The sequence below is a fragment of the Taudactylus pleione genome, unplaced genomic scaffold (assembly GCF_031769625.1).
Source record: "Taudactylus pleione unplaced genomic scaffold, aTauple2 ptg000587l, whole genome shotgun sequence".
NCBI lineage: Eukaryota > Metazoa > Chordata > Amphibia > Anura > Myobatrachidae > Taudactylus > Taudactylus pleione.
Genome location: NW_028284989.1, coordinates 1,625,129 through 1,639,798, shown reverse-complemented (window position 1 = coordinate 1,639,798; position 14,670 = coordinate 1,625,129). Strand labels below are relative to the sequence as shown.

The 14,670-nt window shown below is 44.9% G+C and overlaps 1 protein-coding gene across 5 annotated transcripts in view; it reads right to left on the bottom strand.

Moving 5' to 3' along the window:
- Positions 1-14,670, bottom strand: part of CADM3 (cell adhesion molecule 3) — a 501,868-nt gene that overhangs the window by 82,131 nt on the left and 405,067 nt on the right. For all 5 annotated transcript variants that reach the window (XM_088453789.1, XM_088453788.1, XM_088453791.1 and 2 more), the window contains 3 exons: positions 3,833-3,973; positions 3,410-3,562; positions 1,205-1,342 (listed from right to left, as the gene is read on the bottom strand). In XM_088453789.1, the coding sequence (XP_088309915.1) occupies positions 1,205-1,342; positions 3,410-3,562; positions 3,833-3,973 (432 nt within the window). The remainder of the gene's footprint in view (positions 1-1,204; positions 1,343-3,409; positions 3,563-3,832; positions 3,974-14,670) is intronic.

The window sequence follows — 14,670 nt, the reverse complement described above, 5'->3', positions numbered from 1 at the left end:
TAGTTATAATTCTGCATATGATGTAGTGAGCAGAGATGCTTTAGAATGCTCCTCTGAGCTTTTTCTACACTGTAAAATCCTACCACTAGGCTCCCTTTGCATGATATTTTGAGAGCTGTGAATATGTGAATTAAAAAATACATCTTCAATATGATAGATAGATAGATAGATAGATAGATAGATAGATAGATAGATAGATAGATAGAGGATAAGGGGAGATGTAGCAAACCTTGGAGAGAGATAAAGCATACTTGCCAACTCTCCCTCATTGTCAGGGAGACTCCCTGAAATAGCAGCAATCTCCCTGAAGAGTCTACCAATCTCCCTAATTGCACATTACCTCCATTATGCAGGGGCGCCGAGAGGGGGGGGAGCGGGTACAGATTACCGGGGCCCGGGCTTCCTGAGGGACCCGGTGGGAGCCCGGGTCCGATGCCGCTCCCCCTCCCTCACAGCAGCCCAGCACACAGTGTGTAGTCTCCTAAGCCTGTGGGGGGGAGCAATCACACTGATCGCCCCCCCCTGGCTTTGAGCAGGACTGAGGGGGCCCAGAGCGCCCCCCTCCCCAGCGCACAGCAATTTTTTTTTTCGGGAAGGGGGTGTGGCCACGCCTCCCGCGATTAGGACACGTCCCCTATTACCCGGGCTCTCAGCGGGCCTGCCATTATGAAGCTGCTACCGTATATTAAAAAAATCAAAGAGATATATACATTCAAATGGGATCATTAGTATCATTTCCCTGCATTGGGTATAAGGCACAATGATCTCTATGGTTACATGCATTTTCTGAAAAGTATCAGTGTGTTTTATCAACATGTAGATCTTACTAACTGCTTTGGGGCTCATTTACATTTGGATGTAAGTCAGTGTTAGGACACACCCCTAAGATGTAGAAGTACACGCCCACTTTACCGCCGCGCTCATAGGTGCTGCTTTCACAGTCTCCCAGAAATACTTTTTCAAAAGTAGCCAAGTATGAGATAAGTATCAACCAATTAGCATCTAACTGTCATTTACGTAGTGCAGTCTTTAAAAATGAAAGTTAGAAGCCGATTGGTTGCTTTGGGTACTTGCTCCACTTTATCACTGTCTAGTCTTAGGTTTGATACATCTCCCCCCAAGGCTTTGATACATCTCCCTATGGGTATGCAAGATGTCAGGTAGTGAGTCTATGTCACTGAGCATTTAAGACTTGATTACTCACCAAGCAGCTCTTCGGGCCCTTTGTACCATTTGATGTCGGCTGCCGGTTTGCTGCCACTTGTTGTGCATCTCAGATTAGCATTTTCGTTTTCATTGACTGGCCTCTCGTAACCAGTGATCTGGGGCTCCTGGGGGACCCCTGGAGATGGAGACAAAGAAACACCTGAGCTGACAGTTTCACCCAGCACATTACATACTCACTGCACCACATCGCCCCGTTCCAAAGTCTGCTCTGCAAGGGGAAATATTTGAGTTCTTCTGCTGACAGTCATATAACAGTGTAACGGAGACAAAATATTCACCAATATACCATCTCACCTCTAGGGGGCGAGAGGGAAAATGAGCAAAGGTAAAGGTCCCCAAGGGGACGTAGTTAGTATGCCAGCGGACGGGATGCTGGCTATTGAAATCCCGGCGTTGGAAGCCCGATCCGGGACTAAAGATAGGCGTCGAAATCCCGACGCCAGTCTAGATCCTGAAGCTGGAACCTGGACAGCCGCCATCCCGATAGAAGGAACCCCGAGGCGTCTTAGCTGTTAGCCACGGAGGGGGGGTGGGGGGGATTAGGTTTAGGCACCACGAGGGGGTTAGGCAATGGGGTGGGGAGGTTAGAGAGGCACCACTGGGAGGGTTAGGCACTAAGGGGGCATGGTTAGGTTTAGGCACTAACGGGGAGGGTTAGGGAGCGTGGTGGGGCGGGGAGGGTTAGGATGCAAGAAGGGAGGGTTAGTATACTTACCCGACCCCTGTCGGGAAACCGAGAAACGGCAGTTTGACAGCAGGTATCCCTACTGCTGGTATTTCAAACCCAACCCGTTGCAAAGTGCCTTCGTGGAATTTAATCCCCCCCCCCTCCTTCTCTGACGAGTTGCAAAATTTAGATATATAAAAAATACAAATAAAAAAACAAGTTTGTGAGACATTAGTCCTCGATTACACTGTATTACAAGTTTGCTGCTAAGAGCTACATTTATTATTACATACAGTCTCACTGTACAGCCCTATTCCTGCTCTCTCCTTTGACTTAATGAGCATCTGACAGAGCTAATGTCAGTCATATCAGGGTAAGATTATTATTCTCTCTCTGTGTTTATGTCTGTGCTGTCTCTATTGCTGAAACACTGGCTGTGATGTGAAAACATCAGATCGGTACACTGACAAGGTTTCCCATCAGGGGAAGCTGCTTAGATGACACCTGTTATAGCCAATCAAAATGCAAAGTTGGAAACCAGTTGCTGCCATTGGGTCCTGAGAGGAAACAAAACAGGACCTGCATCTATGAGCTGAAGGAGGTGACAGGCTTGAGTCTGAGGTTTGCGAGCAAGTCCCAATGTGTACGCATCTTGTGTCCTTCATCAGACTGCGCTGCAGGCGCTGAATGGACGTTACTGGGTGATAAATACGTGGCAATGGGGCGTTTGCATGTAAGAAAGTCTTAGGGGTCTATTTACTAAGCAGTTTTAGGAGAAGGAGTGAAAAGTGATAAGGTGCCAGCCAATCAGCTCCCAACTGTCATCTCACAGGCTGTTTGAAAAATGACAGTTGGGAGCTGATTGGCTGGCACCTTATCACTTTCTTATCACTTTTCACTCTGTCTCCTATCACTGCTTAGTAAACAGACCCATTAAGCTTGTAGCCAGAGTTACGATCTTTACTGAGTTGGGCATATGGAGCGGGCACGCAATTTTCAGTGGCATCTTCTGCACCGAGTAGGTGTAAATGTCGTTACTAGGGATGACAGTAACTGAGGGCAGGGGGCGGTACAGTCACATACAGGTAGATGACTGATAGAATACAGTGGACAGTTACATAGTACTTCCGATCATAACACAGAATGAGGCCCAATCTATTACATTTACATATTTGTCAAATTTTGTTAAGGAGATTGACCATGGGTGAGTCGCAATGATCCAGTATAGTGTAAGGCTAGGGATGAAGCTGCGGGAAGCAAATCTGAACAACAACAAAGTAGATCTTTAAACTGTGGTGATCAATCCAATTTCAATGATCATTTTCTGGATCGAACGCCAACAAACACATTTATAGGGTATTTTATGTCGGCACCTAGTTTTGTTCCCCATGACAGCAAATAGGAGAATTATTGGTACTGGGCAGGATTAGTGTACAGTATGTCCATATTTATCACCGTTTACCACTAGTCTATGTTAGGACCAGTACCATAACCCGGCACCCTGAGCAGACGTACCTAGAACGGTCACCATGGCTTTGGCTGTCCTGACGGGCATGGTGAAGATGGAGCAGGTATACTCGCCCTCATCAGATAACACCACACTGCTAATACTGATGGACAGCTCATTTCTGTTGGACCTTACCAGCTGGATCCTGTTGTCTCTGAGAGCTGGATGGGGAAGACAAGTCGTAAGAAAGACATAGTAAACGCAATAATAACCAGTATTGTTAGCATGTACAATATAACATTAGATAACACAAGACAGGTGGAACATAAGAAATCGTAGAAATGAACCTAGAGATGGGAGTGCAAGAATACATACATATATAGTACTTGAGATATCTAGAGCAAAGGGTAACAAATGAGGCACCACAATATGATGAAGAGTAATATAAATATGCTGTCTTCTCGCCCACGTCCAGCAGGGGTCTCACATACCTCTCTTCTCTCCAAAGTACAGCGTCTGCTGAGCTGGATTGGACCACTGGAGGGAAGAGTCTTCGTGCTCTTCCACTGTGCAGGTTAGGGTCATCTTGCTTCCTGTGGCAACTAGGACATCCGATGTGACTGGTTGGCTGGCTGTGGAGAAAGAGAACAAGCTTTATAGTAACAACCTTACTAGACTGTCCAGCTGTAGCTGTATAGATTGAGATATACAGCTATTATATCTCAATGTGACACTGCTGCACCATCATGCATTGCAGGCAAACTCAACTTATAATCAGTTATATATTGTACATTCCAAGCAATGTAGCAACCAGAAGACGTATTTCAGATCCTTTATTCATTACAAATATCACATAAATAAAAAAAATAATCTGAAAATCACAGAAAGTTTACAGTCAGGTGCATAAATATTGGGACATTGACAGAATTTTCATATTTTGGCCTCTATTCACCACCACAATGGCTTTGAAATGAAACAAACAAGATGTGATTTAACTGCAGACTTTCAGATTTAATTTGAGGGTAATTACATCTAAATCAGGTGAACGGTGTAGGAATTACAACGGTTTCTATATGTTCCTCCCGCTTTTTAAGGGGCCAAAAGTAATGGGACTATCAACTCAAAAGCTATTTCATGGACAGGTGTGGGCTATTCCCTCGTTATTTCATTATCAATTAAGCAGGTAAAAGGTCTGGAGTTGATTCTAGGTGTGACATTTGCATTTGGAATCAGTTGCTGTCGACTCTCAATATGAGATCCAAAGAGCTGTCACTATCAGTGAAGCAAGCCATCATTAGGCTGAAAAATCAAAACAAACCCATCTGAGAGATAGCAAAAACATTAGGTGTGGCCAAATCAACTGTTTGGAACATTCTTAAAAAGAAAGAATGCACCGGAGAGCTCAGCAACACCAAAAGACCTGGAAGACCACGGAAAATAACTGTGGTGGATGACAGAAGAATTATTTCCCTGGTGAAGAAAAACCCCAGATTAGAGTTTGCCAAACAACATCTAAAAAAGCCTTTACAGTTCTGGAACAACATCCTATGGACAGATGAGACAAAGATCAACTTGTACCAGAGTGATGGGAAGAGAAGAGTATGGAGAAGGAAAGGAACTGCTCATGATCCAAAACATACCACCTCATCAGTGAAGCATGGTGGTGGTAGTGTCATGGCGTGGGCATGTATGGCTGCCAATGGAACTGGTTCCCTTGTATTTACTGATGATGTGACTGCTGACAAAAGCAGCATAATGAATTCTGAAGTGTTTCGGGCAATATTATATGCTCATATTCAGTCAAATGCTTCAGAACTCATTGGACGGTGCTCACAGTGCAGATGGACAATGACCCGAAGCATACTGCAAAAGCAACCAAAGAGTTTTTAAAGGCTAATAAGTGGAATGTTATGCAATGGCCAAGTCAATTCCCTGACCTGAATCCGATTGAGCATGCATTTCACTTGATGAAGACAAAACTGAAGGGAAAATGCCCCAAGAACAAGCAGGAACTGAAGACATTTGCAGTAGAGGCCTGGCAGAGCATCACCAGGGATGAAACCCAGCGTCTGGTGTTGTCTATGCGTTCCAGACTTCAGGCTGTAATTGCCTGCAAAGGATTTGCAACAAAGTATTAAAAAGATAAAGTTAGATTTAGGATTCTTTAGTTTGTCCCATTACTTTTGGCCCCTTAAAAAGTGGGAGGCACATATAGAAACCATTGTAATTACTACACCGTTCACCTGATTTGGATGTAATTACCCTCAAATTTTAATCTGAAAGTCTGCAGTTAAAGCACATCTTGTTTGTTTCATTTCAAAGCCATTGTGGTGGTGACTAGAGGCCAAAATATGACAATTCTGTCAATGTCCCAATATTTATGCACCTGACGGTATATAACAGAAGTATGATGATGGATAATATTCTGCTGCCCTGGTGGCATACAGTATTTAGAGTAAATTGCCTTGATAATAGATCATCTACAGTATTACTGCAATAGGCAGCAATAGAAAGTCTGTGTTATCGCCACGTGATAGTAAATAGGGGCCCTGATCACCCTTTGTCTCATTGAAGTGAGAAGTGTTAGTTCGTTCATTGCCCACATCTAATTTACCCACCCACGTGGGTCATTGCTAAACTGAACAGCCCATCGCCCAGAGGTGTCTGTACCAGCTTTGCGATAGGGTGTGATAAGAAAAATCGACATGTCAGCAGGATCTGAATGTTGACAGTGTAAATGTCGACATGGTCGTTAGGTCAACAGGGAACATGTCGACATACATAAATGTCAACGTTAAAGTGTGGACATGTTCATAATGCAGACATTGAACATGTCGACACCAGTATGAGTTGCTTATTTTAGCCTAACCCCTAATCCTAAACCTAAAAATGACATGAAAATGTACAGTACATGTCAACATTTGTGCATGTCGACATAATGTCCTGAATACCGACACTGAGAACCTGTCGACAATCTGACGGGAACCCTTGCGATATATGACGATGATGAAGAAGGACAGGCCTTTCTATCTGAATATGCTGTTGATTCAACTGAGAAATCAAATGTTTCCAGACAAATTGCTCTTCCCCGGCAGGAGCAATCCCTTTATTAGAGAACACCAATTTGACTACTTGTTTTGGAAATAATAGTGGCCTAACATGACAGCCACAAAGTTAAAATCCCTTTGACTTGAACAAGCTGAATTATGATGAGAGATGATGAGTATTCATGAGATATACAGTAAGAGAGAGTAACAGGTTAGAACACAGAGCAAAAAGAATAGCAGCTTAATTGGGAAATCTGAATTATGCACATTTATATGTGCCTACGTACGCACACATCAAGCCTGCATTTACCCCCAAATCACTCTGTTTACCTATTACAGTTACACCAGTTATACTAGCAAATATATACCGTACTCTGTATTTCGTTCTCAGGCGCCCCAGGCAGGCTGTTTAGCTTTACCTAGTCTGTTTCACGCCCCTGTTTATAGTTACTTAGTGTTCATTCTAGCACCCTACTCCTGTCACAGCCCGTACAGTTCCTCTTTCCTGCCTGGGGTGTAACACTCTGCTCTGGTGCTTCTAGCACACTGGTCTTTATCTCAGCAGTTTGTTGCATCAGCTGAGTGTGCTTGAAGCACCAGAGCAGAGAGTGACGCCCCATGCTGGAAAGAGGAACTGGACGGGTTGTGACATGTGCAGGGTGCTAGAATGAACACTAGTTACTGAGTAAAATATAGTATACCTCTATATATTGCCTGTTTTATGTACCGTATGCCCTGATTTTCCCCAATGTCTCCCACTGTGGAGCCTTTCAAATCAAGGATAATAACACAGCCAAAGTGTGTTTGCACGTCTGTGTTCTGAGTTTGCACACAACTTTATGCTAATGCGAGAGTCCGTTCAACTAATGCGATGGATCCTGCGCGTGCAAGCGCAGACCAGTGCTGCCCATTGAGCTTACGCGGGTATCCACAACCTTCATCATTAGTATTTCCAATTCCACCAGCTTCATGCTAGGTGCCACAGATGCCTTCTGAAACAGGCTTCCCTTCTCCATATGCACGACTTTTGATTCGCGCCCACAACATCCCGAAGACACGCACATAGGTCAGGGTGGTTCCATGCAGTCACTTTACCACTGCTCAGTCCCTGCCTTAAAATGCCCTATTTCACGGGAGGGTACTCACCTCCTCAGGCAGTGAATGAATGACTTATTCAGCCACTGCCTGTGCAAACACCAGGTTGCCGTGAAACGTGTCGTATTTAACAGTGAGATTATTTGATCATTTGTCATTTATTATTATTTTATGGTTTCCTTTTTCAGTTTTTTTCCTTTTATGACATATCCATGCTTGAGTCCAGATGGTTAAATCAAATTGACTGAGGTACTAATTAAGTCACCTGTGCTCAAGCAGGGACAGCCTTAAAACCTGGACTGTAATGACAGAGTTTGGGAAACTCTGTCTTATGTCATTTATTTCTATTTTAGTGAAAACGTTGTTATATGTAAATTTTTTTGTCCATGACAATACATATGATGTAAAAAATGTTTTTTTTTTTTTTTAAATAAAATGGGAGAGATTTAGCAAACCTTCTAAACAGGACACGTGAAGGGGGTAAATTTACTAAAGTGAGAATTTTTAGAAGTGATGTTGCCCATAGCAACCAATCAGATTCTAGCTATTATCTTCTACATGGTGCTAGTTAAATGTTAAGTAGAATCTGATTGGATGCTATGGGCAACATCACTTCTAAAAATTCTCACTGTAGTAAATTTACCCCAAGGTGTTAATCACATGACCTAATCAAATATAAAAGAGGCAGATGTACTAAGTCTTGTAGAGTGATAAAGTGGAGAGAGAAAAAGTACCAGGGGCTTATCGGCGGTAGCAGCGTTGTACAAATCACATGGAAATCCCAGTGTTTTAAACATGCGCAGTAGGGAAGTCACTGCGCATGAGGGGAGGGCCCTGGACGGAGACTGCACACGGGCCCCTTCTTCTCTTAATACGTTCCTGTAAAGTACCAACCAATCAGCTCCTGTCGTTTTTCAAACACAGGCTGTAAAGTGACAGTTAAGCTCTGAAAAGTGGAAAGTGATAAACTACTAGCCACTCAGCTCCTAATTCATCTCCCCCTTTATCTCCAAGGCTCGGTACATTTCCCCCTAGCGAAATTATAGCTAGAAGATGTCTGCTATGGAGCAACACCCCACTATCCTATTTGGAAGGTTTGATAAATCTTCCCCTAAGCCTCAGCAACAAAATAAACAGGTGAACTAGTTATACTAGTTATATTACTACAATATTTCGGCCATATTTGGGAACGCCAACTTGTCAAAGTAACACATAAGGGCTGAGGTGGGACGAGACCAAGCTCAGCTGTCAGAAAAGCTCGTCATTATTTTTAAAATCCAGAACAATTGCCAACAATCTCTAAATTCCAGGGATAGTCCAGGATTTAAAGATTTATTCTGGTATTTCTTTTGTCCCTAATGAGACACGAATGAGCTGACTGTATTCTGCACAGTCCACTTGCTGTTATTCTGTATATTTAGTGCCAATCTCACTGTCTATTTTAATTCTATGGGTAGTATAAGTTAATATTTATTAAAGATGAAAAGTCATCTGCTGGGCTGGTGCATATGAGCGCGTGACGGACGACACTGTCCTGGGAGATCTTAAAGCGCTGTCACCCACCTCATATCTTGTTTCCTCAATCTGATTGCAACATCCTTTTTTTAGATTTAGGGGCCTATGGGCCTGATTCAGAGCCACTCGCTCTGAATCAGGGCCGGGCTTTTTTATTTTTTGGATCGGCCGCTTGGCCGCTCGCATAGCTGTGGGTGACCACCCACAGCTATTGTGAGCGGCCATGATGATGGTCGCGATGGTCAAGACCATCGCGACCATCGGGCTTGCGACGAGACCCTTGTGGTAGGGTCTCGTTGCTGCAAACCCCAGAGAGATTTCGGCTCTAACAGATCCGAAATCTCTCCCACTGGGCCCCCAAACGAAGGCGTTCACATGGGAAAGCCTCCGTTTGGGCAGCCACTCCCCTGGCCCGCCCACCAAAGGGGGCGTGCTGTCACTAAATATCGACAGCTCGCTCCCTTTGGTGCGAGACTCGGAGCGACGGATTGCATGTCGTTAGCCTGGTCTCACGCATGCGCACGACGGAGCCGACACCGTCGTGCGCGTGCGCTGTGGGCCACCATCGACCCGGTTGTGAGCTCTCATCGCTTGCAACCGGGTCTGAATCAGGCCCTATGTATCAAAGCTTGATGAGATATAAAATTGTGAGAGAAAAAGTATTAACCAATCAGCTCCTGTCATTTTTCAAACACAGCTTGTAAAATGTAAGTTAGAAGCTGATTGGTTAGTGCTTTATCTCCCACAATTTTATCTCTCTCCAGTCTTTGATACATAGGCCCCCTAGATTTATAAAGTTCACAGATAAAGAATATATATAAGGATTTATTGGTGAAAAAATAGGGACAAAACTAATACGAGTGCACGGAGCTGCACAGTATGGTTTTTGACGCAATGTATAGCTGTGCAGCTAGGTTACTACGGTAGGAAAACGCCGCTCATTTTTTTTTTCAGTCCTCTATGGGGTACAAGCAAATAGCGAACTTTTCCTGGCGAATAACCCGTGTTATAGTGGCGCACAAGGTTCCGCTAACTGAATCTGATCCTAAGCGTTGGTGACTCCATAATACAGTGCTTTATAATTGTATGCAGTAAGTGCCTGGCCATAATTCTGTGATATCCCTTTTAATCATTCTTTAAGATCACAGAGGCAAAAAATAACGACAACAAAGCTGTATTGAAGAAGCCACGCATCGTGTGGGCGTCAGATATTGTGACCAGCACATTCCGCACGAGTCAAAGACTTCACTTCCTAAAAGGAAGAGTCAGTAAGTTGGAAGTGACTTTTGTTTTATAAAGAGCGCTAAAAGGCTATGGGTATAACAGTATTCACTGCATGATGAACAACCCCGTCTTATGCTGGGTACACACCGGCCGATATATCGTTCGTACATTAGACAAACGATATATCGCCCGAACATCGGCCAGTGTGTACACAGGATATATCTGTGAACGACGTCATACACAGATATATCGCATCTGCTGTGCTTCACGGCAGTTGTGATATAACGTGCAGATATACTATATCGTACATATCGTGTGTACACACAATCCACCGATTTATCCGGCACGGAACAAATCGAATGTGACGTCACAAATGGGCGGCTGGGCCGACATATCGGGCGGACATTGGCAAGTGTGCATGCACAATATCATTTGATAGGTAAAGTACTGACCAATCAGTTCCTAAATGTCAGTTTACAGGCTGTGTTTGAAAAATGAAAGTTAGGTGCTGATTGGCAGGTACTTTATCTCTCTAAACGGCTTAGGACATCTACCCCCTATTAGCGTTTATATGTGCATTGCACGGCGGTATGTTATTTTCCATGCTTCTTGTACCATTATAATACACGGTACATCTGTCAGCATAACTAAAGGACGTACACACATGCAGCAAACGCACTTGTAAATGCAGATGAAACACATACACACACATTGCGGTTTATGCCTGCTTGTACTTGTATTACAAAACACATTGCAAATACCAGCGTGAACCTACCCTCAGAGCCTAGCTGCATGACAATATGAGAGGCCTGAAGACAGGAGGGATTGATTGAAACCAGGAACAAATCTTATTACCTCAGCGAGAACCTCGTTTTAATTATTTACGCGTTCTAGCGGTGATTGCTGATTTAATCTCGCATTTAAGCTCTTTAATGGAAGCAGCGCTTCCCAGTAGATATTTTTGCTTATCTCACATTAGCCATCTTTCAGGTGGCTCCTTTCTCATTTAACATGCTGGGGGAGATGCATCGAGCCATGGGGAAGTTGTCTAAGTCAACCAATCAGCTCTGAACAGTCATTTATCTAGCACAGCCTATGAAATGACACTTAGAAGCTGATTGGTTGCTGAGGGCAACGACCAGGCTTTATCTCTCTCCAAGGGTTGAGACATCTCCCCCACTACTAAAGAAAGCAGAGAGACTCCTACAAATACACACAGGAATTTTGATACGCTGCAGACTTAAATTCTACCAAACAATTTGTTTACTAAGCCTTGGCTGGGAATAAAGCACCAGTCAATCAGCTCCTAACTGTCACGCTACAGGCTGTGTTTGAAATATGACAGGAGCTGATTGGCTGGAAATTTATCTTCATCCACTTTATCTCTATCCAAGACATGCTTACCGACATTCTGGCATCCCCCTCCAGGAGTGGGTGTGCCTAAAGTGGCTGGCGCAATTGCATCATCATGGCCCCGCCCCCTACTTTATAATGCCGATAATACCGGCATTACAAAGCAGAGGCGGGGCAACATTGAAGCGATTCAGCGCGAATCGCATTATCCCATCCTCAGACCACCCACTTTCGCGATGGGCCGTGGGGGGCACTGGGGCCGGCGGTCATTTCGGGGTACTTGCCTACTACTGCGGGGGAGGGGGCAGCAGCGGCAAGCTATTTTCAGAAGGCTCCTGGCAGTCCGGGGATAGTAGGCAAGTATGATCCAAGGCTTAGTAAATAGACCCTTAAATTTGTTAGGTCTGTTTTGCATGTATGACAGAAAATCTGAACTTTTCTTTTAGACTGCCAAACATTTTTTCAGTGTCAATCAATGTTTCAGTTATTAAATGTCAGTATATTGGAATTAAAAGAACAACGATGGTTGAAGCTACACAGTATTTGAAGGTAATTAAGCTGTACTTATTTGGGGGGGGGATTTCTTACTTTAATGTGTTCTCTGTTGAGCGTGGTTGGGCCCCTAGCAGACATTAACATGGAGCTAAGGGAGACATTACTGCTTTCAGCAGAACACTGCACTAGAAACCCGGGGATGAGATGCTGAAATGTCATGAAAAGCTGATTATTATGAGCTAAAGTGTGAGATATGGAAAAAGATTCCATGACCCAAAGCTCTCCAGCAAATGGACCCTTTTCAGAGACTGAGAGTGCATTATACTAATGGAGAGCCATTATCTGGAGCTAGACGGGCTTTCAAGTGGGTGATTGCTCTAATCCCACAGATAAATGTGGTGTGTAAGTACAGTAAGGGGATTCCAACACTTTCTGCGGATACTGTAAATACACTTACATATTAATACAATGCATCAGTACTGATTGCACAGACCAGGCAAGTGGGCTTGTCCTACACACACAAATATTCATCCCATGTAAACAGATAGGGCTTCTCCCTACTTAATGCGCCCAGCAGCCAGTGATAGCTATCACCGTGTGTCGCCAGCAATAGTGTTCGTCGGCTGCTTCCAGCGACAATTATATGCCAGCTATCACTTATTTGACAAGGACAGCGTCAGTATATGTGCCAAGGGTACACCTGGACTGGCTGGTGATGCAGTGAGCCTCTCCTTACCACTGCTAGTCAGTAACCGAGGGGGGTAGCACAGGTTGGGTATGGATTGCCAGCGGTCAGGATGATGCTGCTCAGAATACCGACAGCGGCATCCCCACAGTCAGAATCCCAACACCCATAGGTAAGTATGCTAGCATTAACCCTAACCCCAATCCTCTCTCCCTGGTGCCTAAACCTAACCCCCCTCCCCTAGTGCCTAAACCTAACCTCCCCCTCCAGGCACCCTAAACCTAACCAAACCTCCCTGGTGCCTAACCCTAACCTTCCCCCTAGTGCCTAACCCTAACCACGCACCCTAACCCCCGATACTTACCTTCGGGATGCTGGCAGTCGGTATATTGGTGCCGGGATCCCAATGCTGTCAGGATTAAGGCACCGGTATGTAGACCGACTACATCCCGGTAGAACATCAGTCAGTGGCTCTGCCAAAGTTTGTTTTCCTGAATTAAGGGAATGTTCTATGGCGATTCAATCCAGCGCGATGGTGAATAGCTCTGGGAAAGAGTTCCCGGAGCTATTAAATTGACTATGCTGTGAGCTTCTGACTTGAGGATTTCTACTCGCACCCTCCTGAGGTGTGAGCTGAAATCCAACCAAACTAGGGCCACCATGCTGTGTTCCTACTGAGCGCTAACAGCATCGCAGCTGGCACTTAAGTTAAAGAATGCCGGTTCCCTTCACACCCGGCTTAAGGTGGCAACTCCCAAGTGCAAGGCTTTATGGGGACAATTGAATAGCTCTGGGAACTCCTTCCCGGTGCTATTTAAATTGCACTGAATTTAATCACCCCCATTATGACTACACTTCGAATGTCGGCAATGTCAACATATCGACATTGCGAATGTAGACAGGCATTACGTTGACAGTCCATTTTAGTGTTCGGATAGGGAGTCAGGCCACAATTAGGTCTAGGTTGCTGCTAGGGTTAGGCCACAGCTAGGACCAAAATCAGCTGAAAATATGTTGCCATGCCGACTTTCCACATTCATAGTGTCGACATTCTGAATATGTTGACTTTTTGGTATTGACATTTTGTACCACAGCTATTTTCTATCACTGCGATAAGGATAATTAAACCACTGATTTTTAAAGGCATAGAATATTTTCCCAAGTACAAGCTGATGCTGGGATTCAAACACGGCTTCTAGGGAAAGCAATGGTTGCAGCCCCTAGAGCAGTGATTCCCAACCTCGGTCTTCAAGGCACACTAACAGTCCTGGTTTTAGTGATATCCATGCTAAAGCACAGATGGTTAAATCAAAACAACTAAGGTACTAATTAAGTCACCTGTGCTCAAGTATGGCTATCCTTAAAACCTGGACTGTTAGTGTGCCTTGAGGACCGTGGTTGGGAACCCCTGCCCTAGAAGGAAGATAAGAGTGGCAGAATAAAAGGGGAGTCCACTATCTGCTAATCGCATTCCGGATTGGCAGTCCCAGGGGCGAAAACACCTCCCCTAGGGACTGCCAGCACTGCCTGCGAACAGGTAGAAGGACTTCCAATGGGAAGTCACTGCTAGTGATACTGGGGACAGCAGACTTTACTAGCGGCCACAGCCCTTGGGTGAAATCCTCCACTGGTCACAATATTACAAGCGTTTGCACTTTGCACACAGATAACAAGGAACTCAGGGTCTCATTCAGACCCGCTCGTGAGCGCTTTACACTCGCAAGCGGGTCCATGGTGCCCAAGTGCGCATGCGCACGATGGAGGGAGCTCCGTCGTGCGCATGCGCGAGACCCGGCGAGCGACGGGGAAGCTGTCGCTCCAGGTCTCGCACCAAAGGGGGCGTGCTGTCGATGGTGAGTGACAGCATGCCCCCTTTGGTGGGCATGCCGGGGGCGTGGCTGCCCAGACGGAGGCG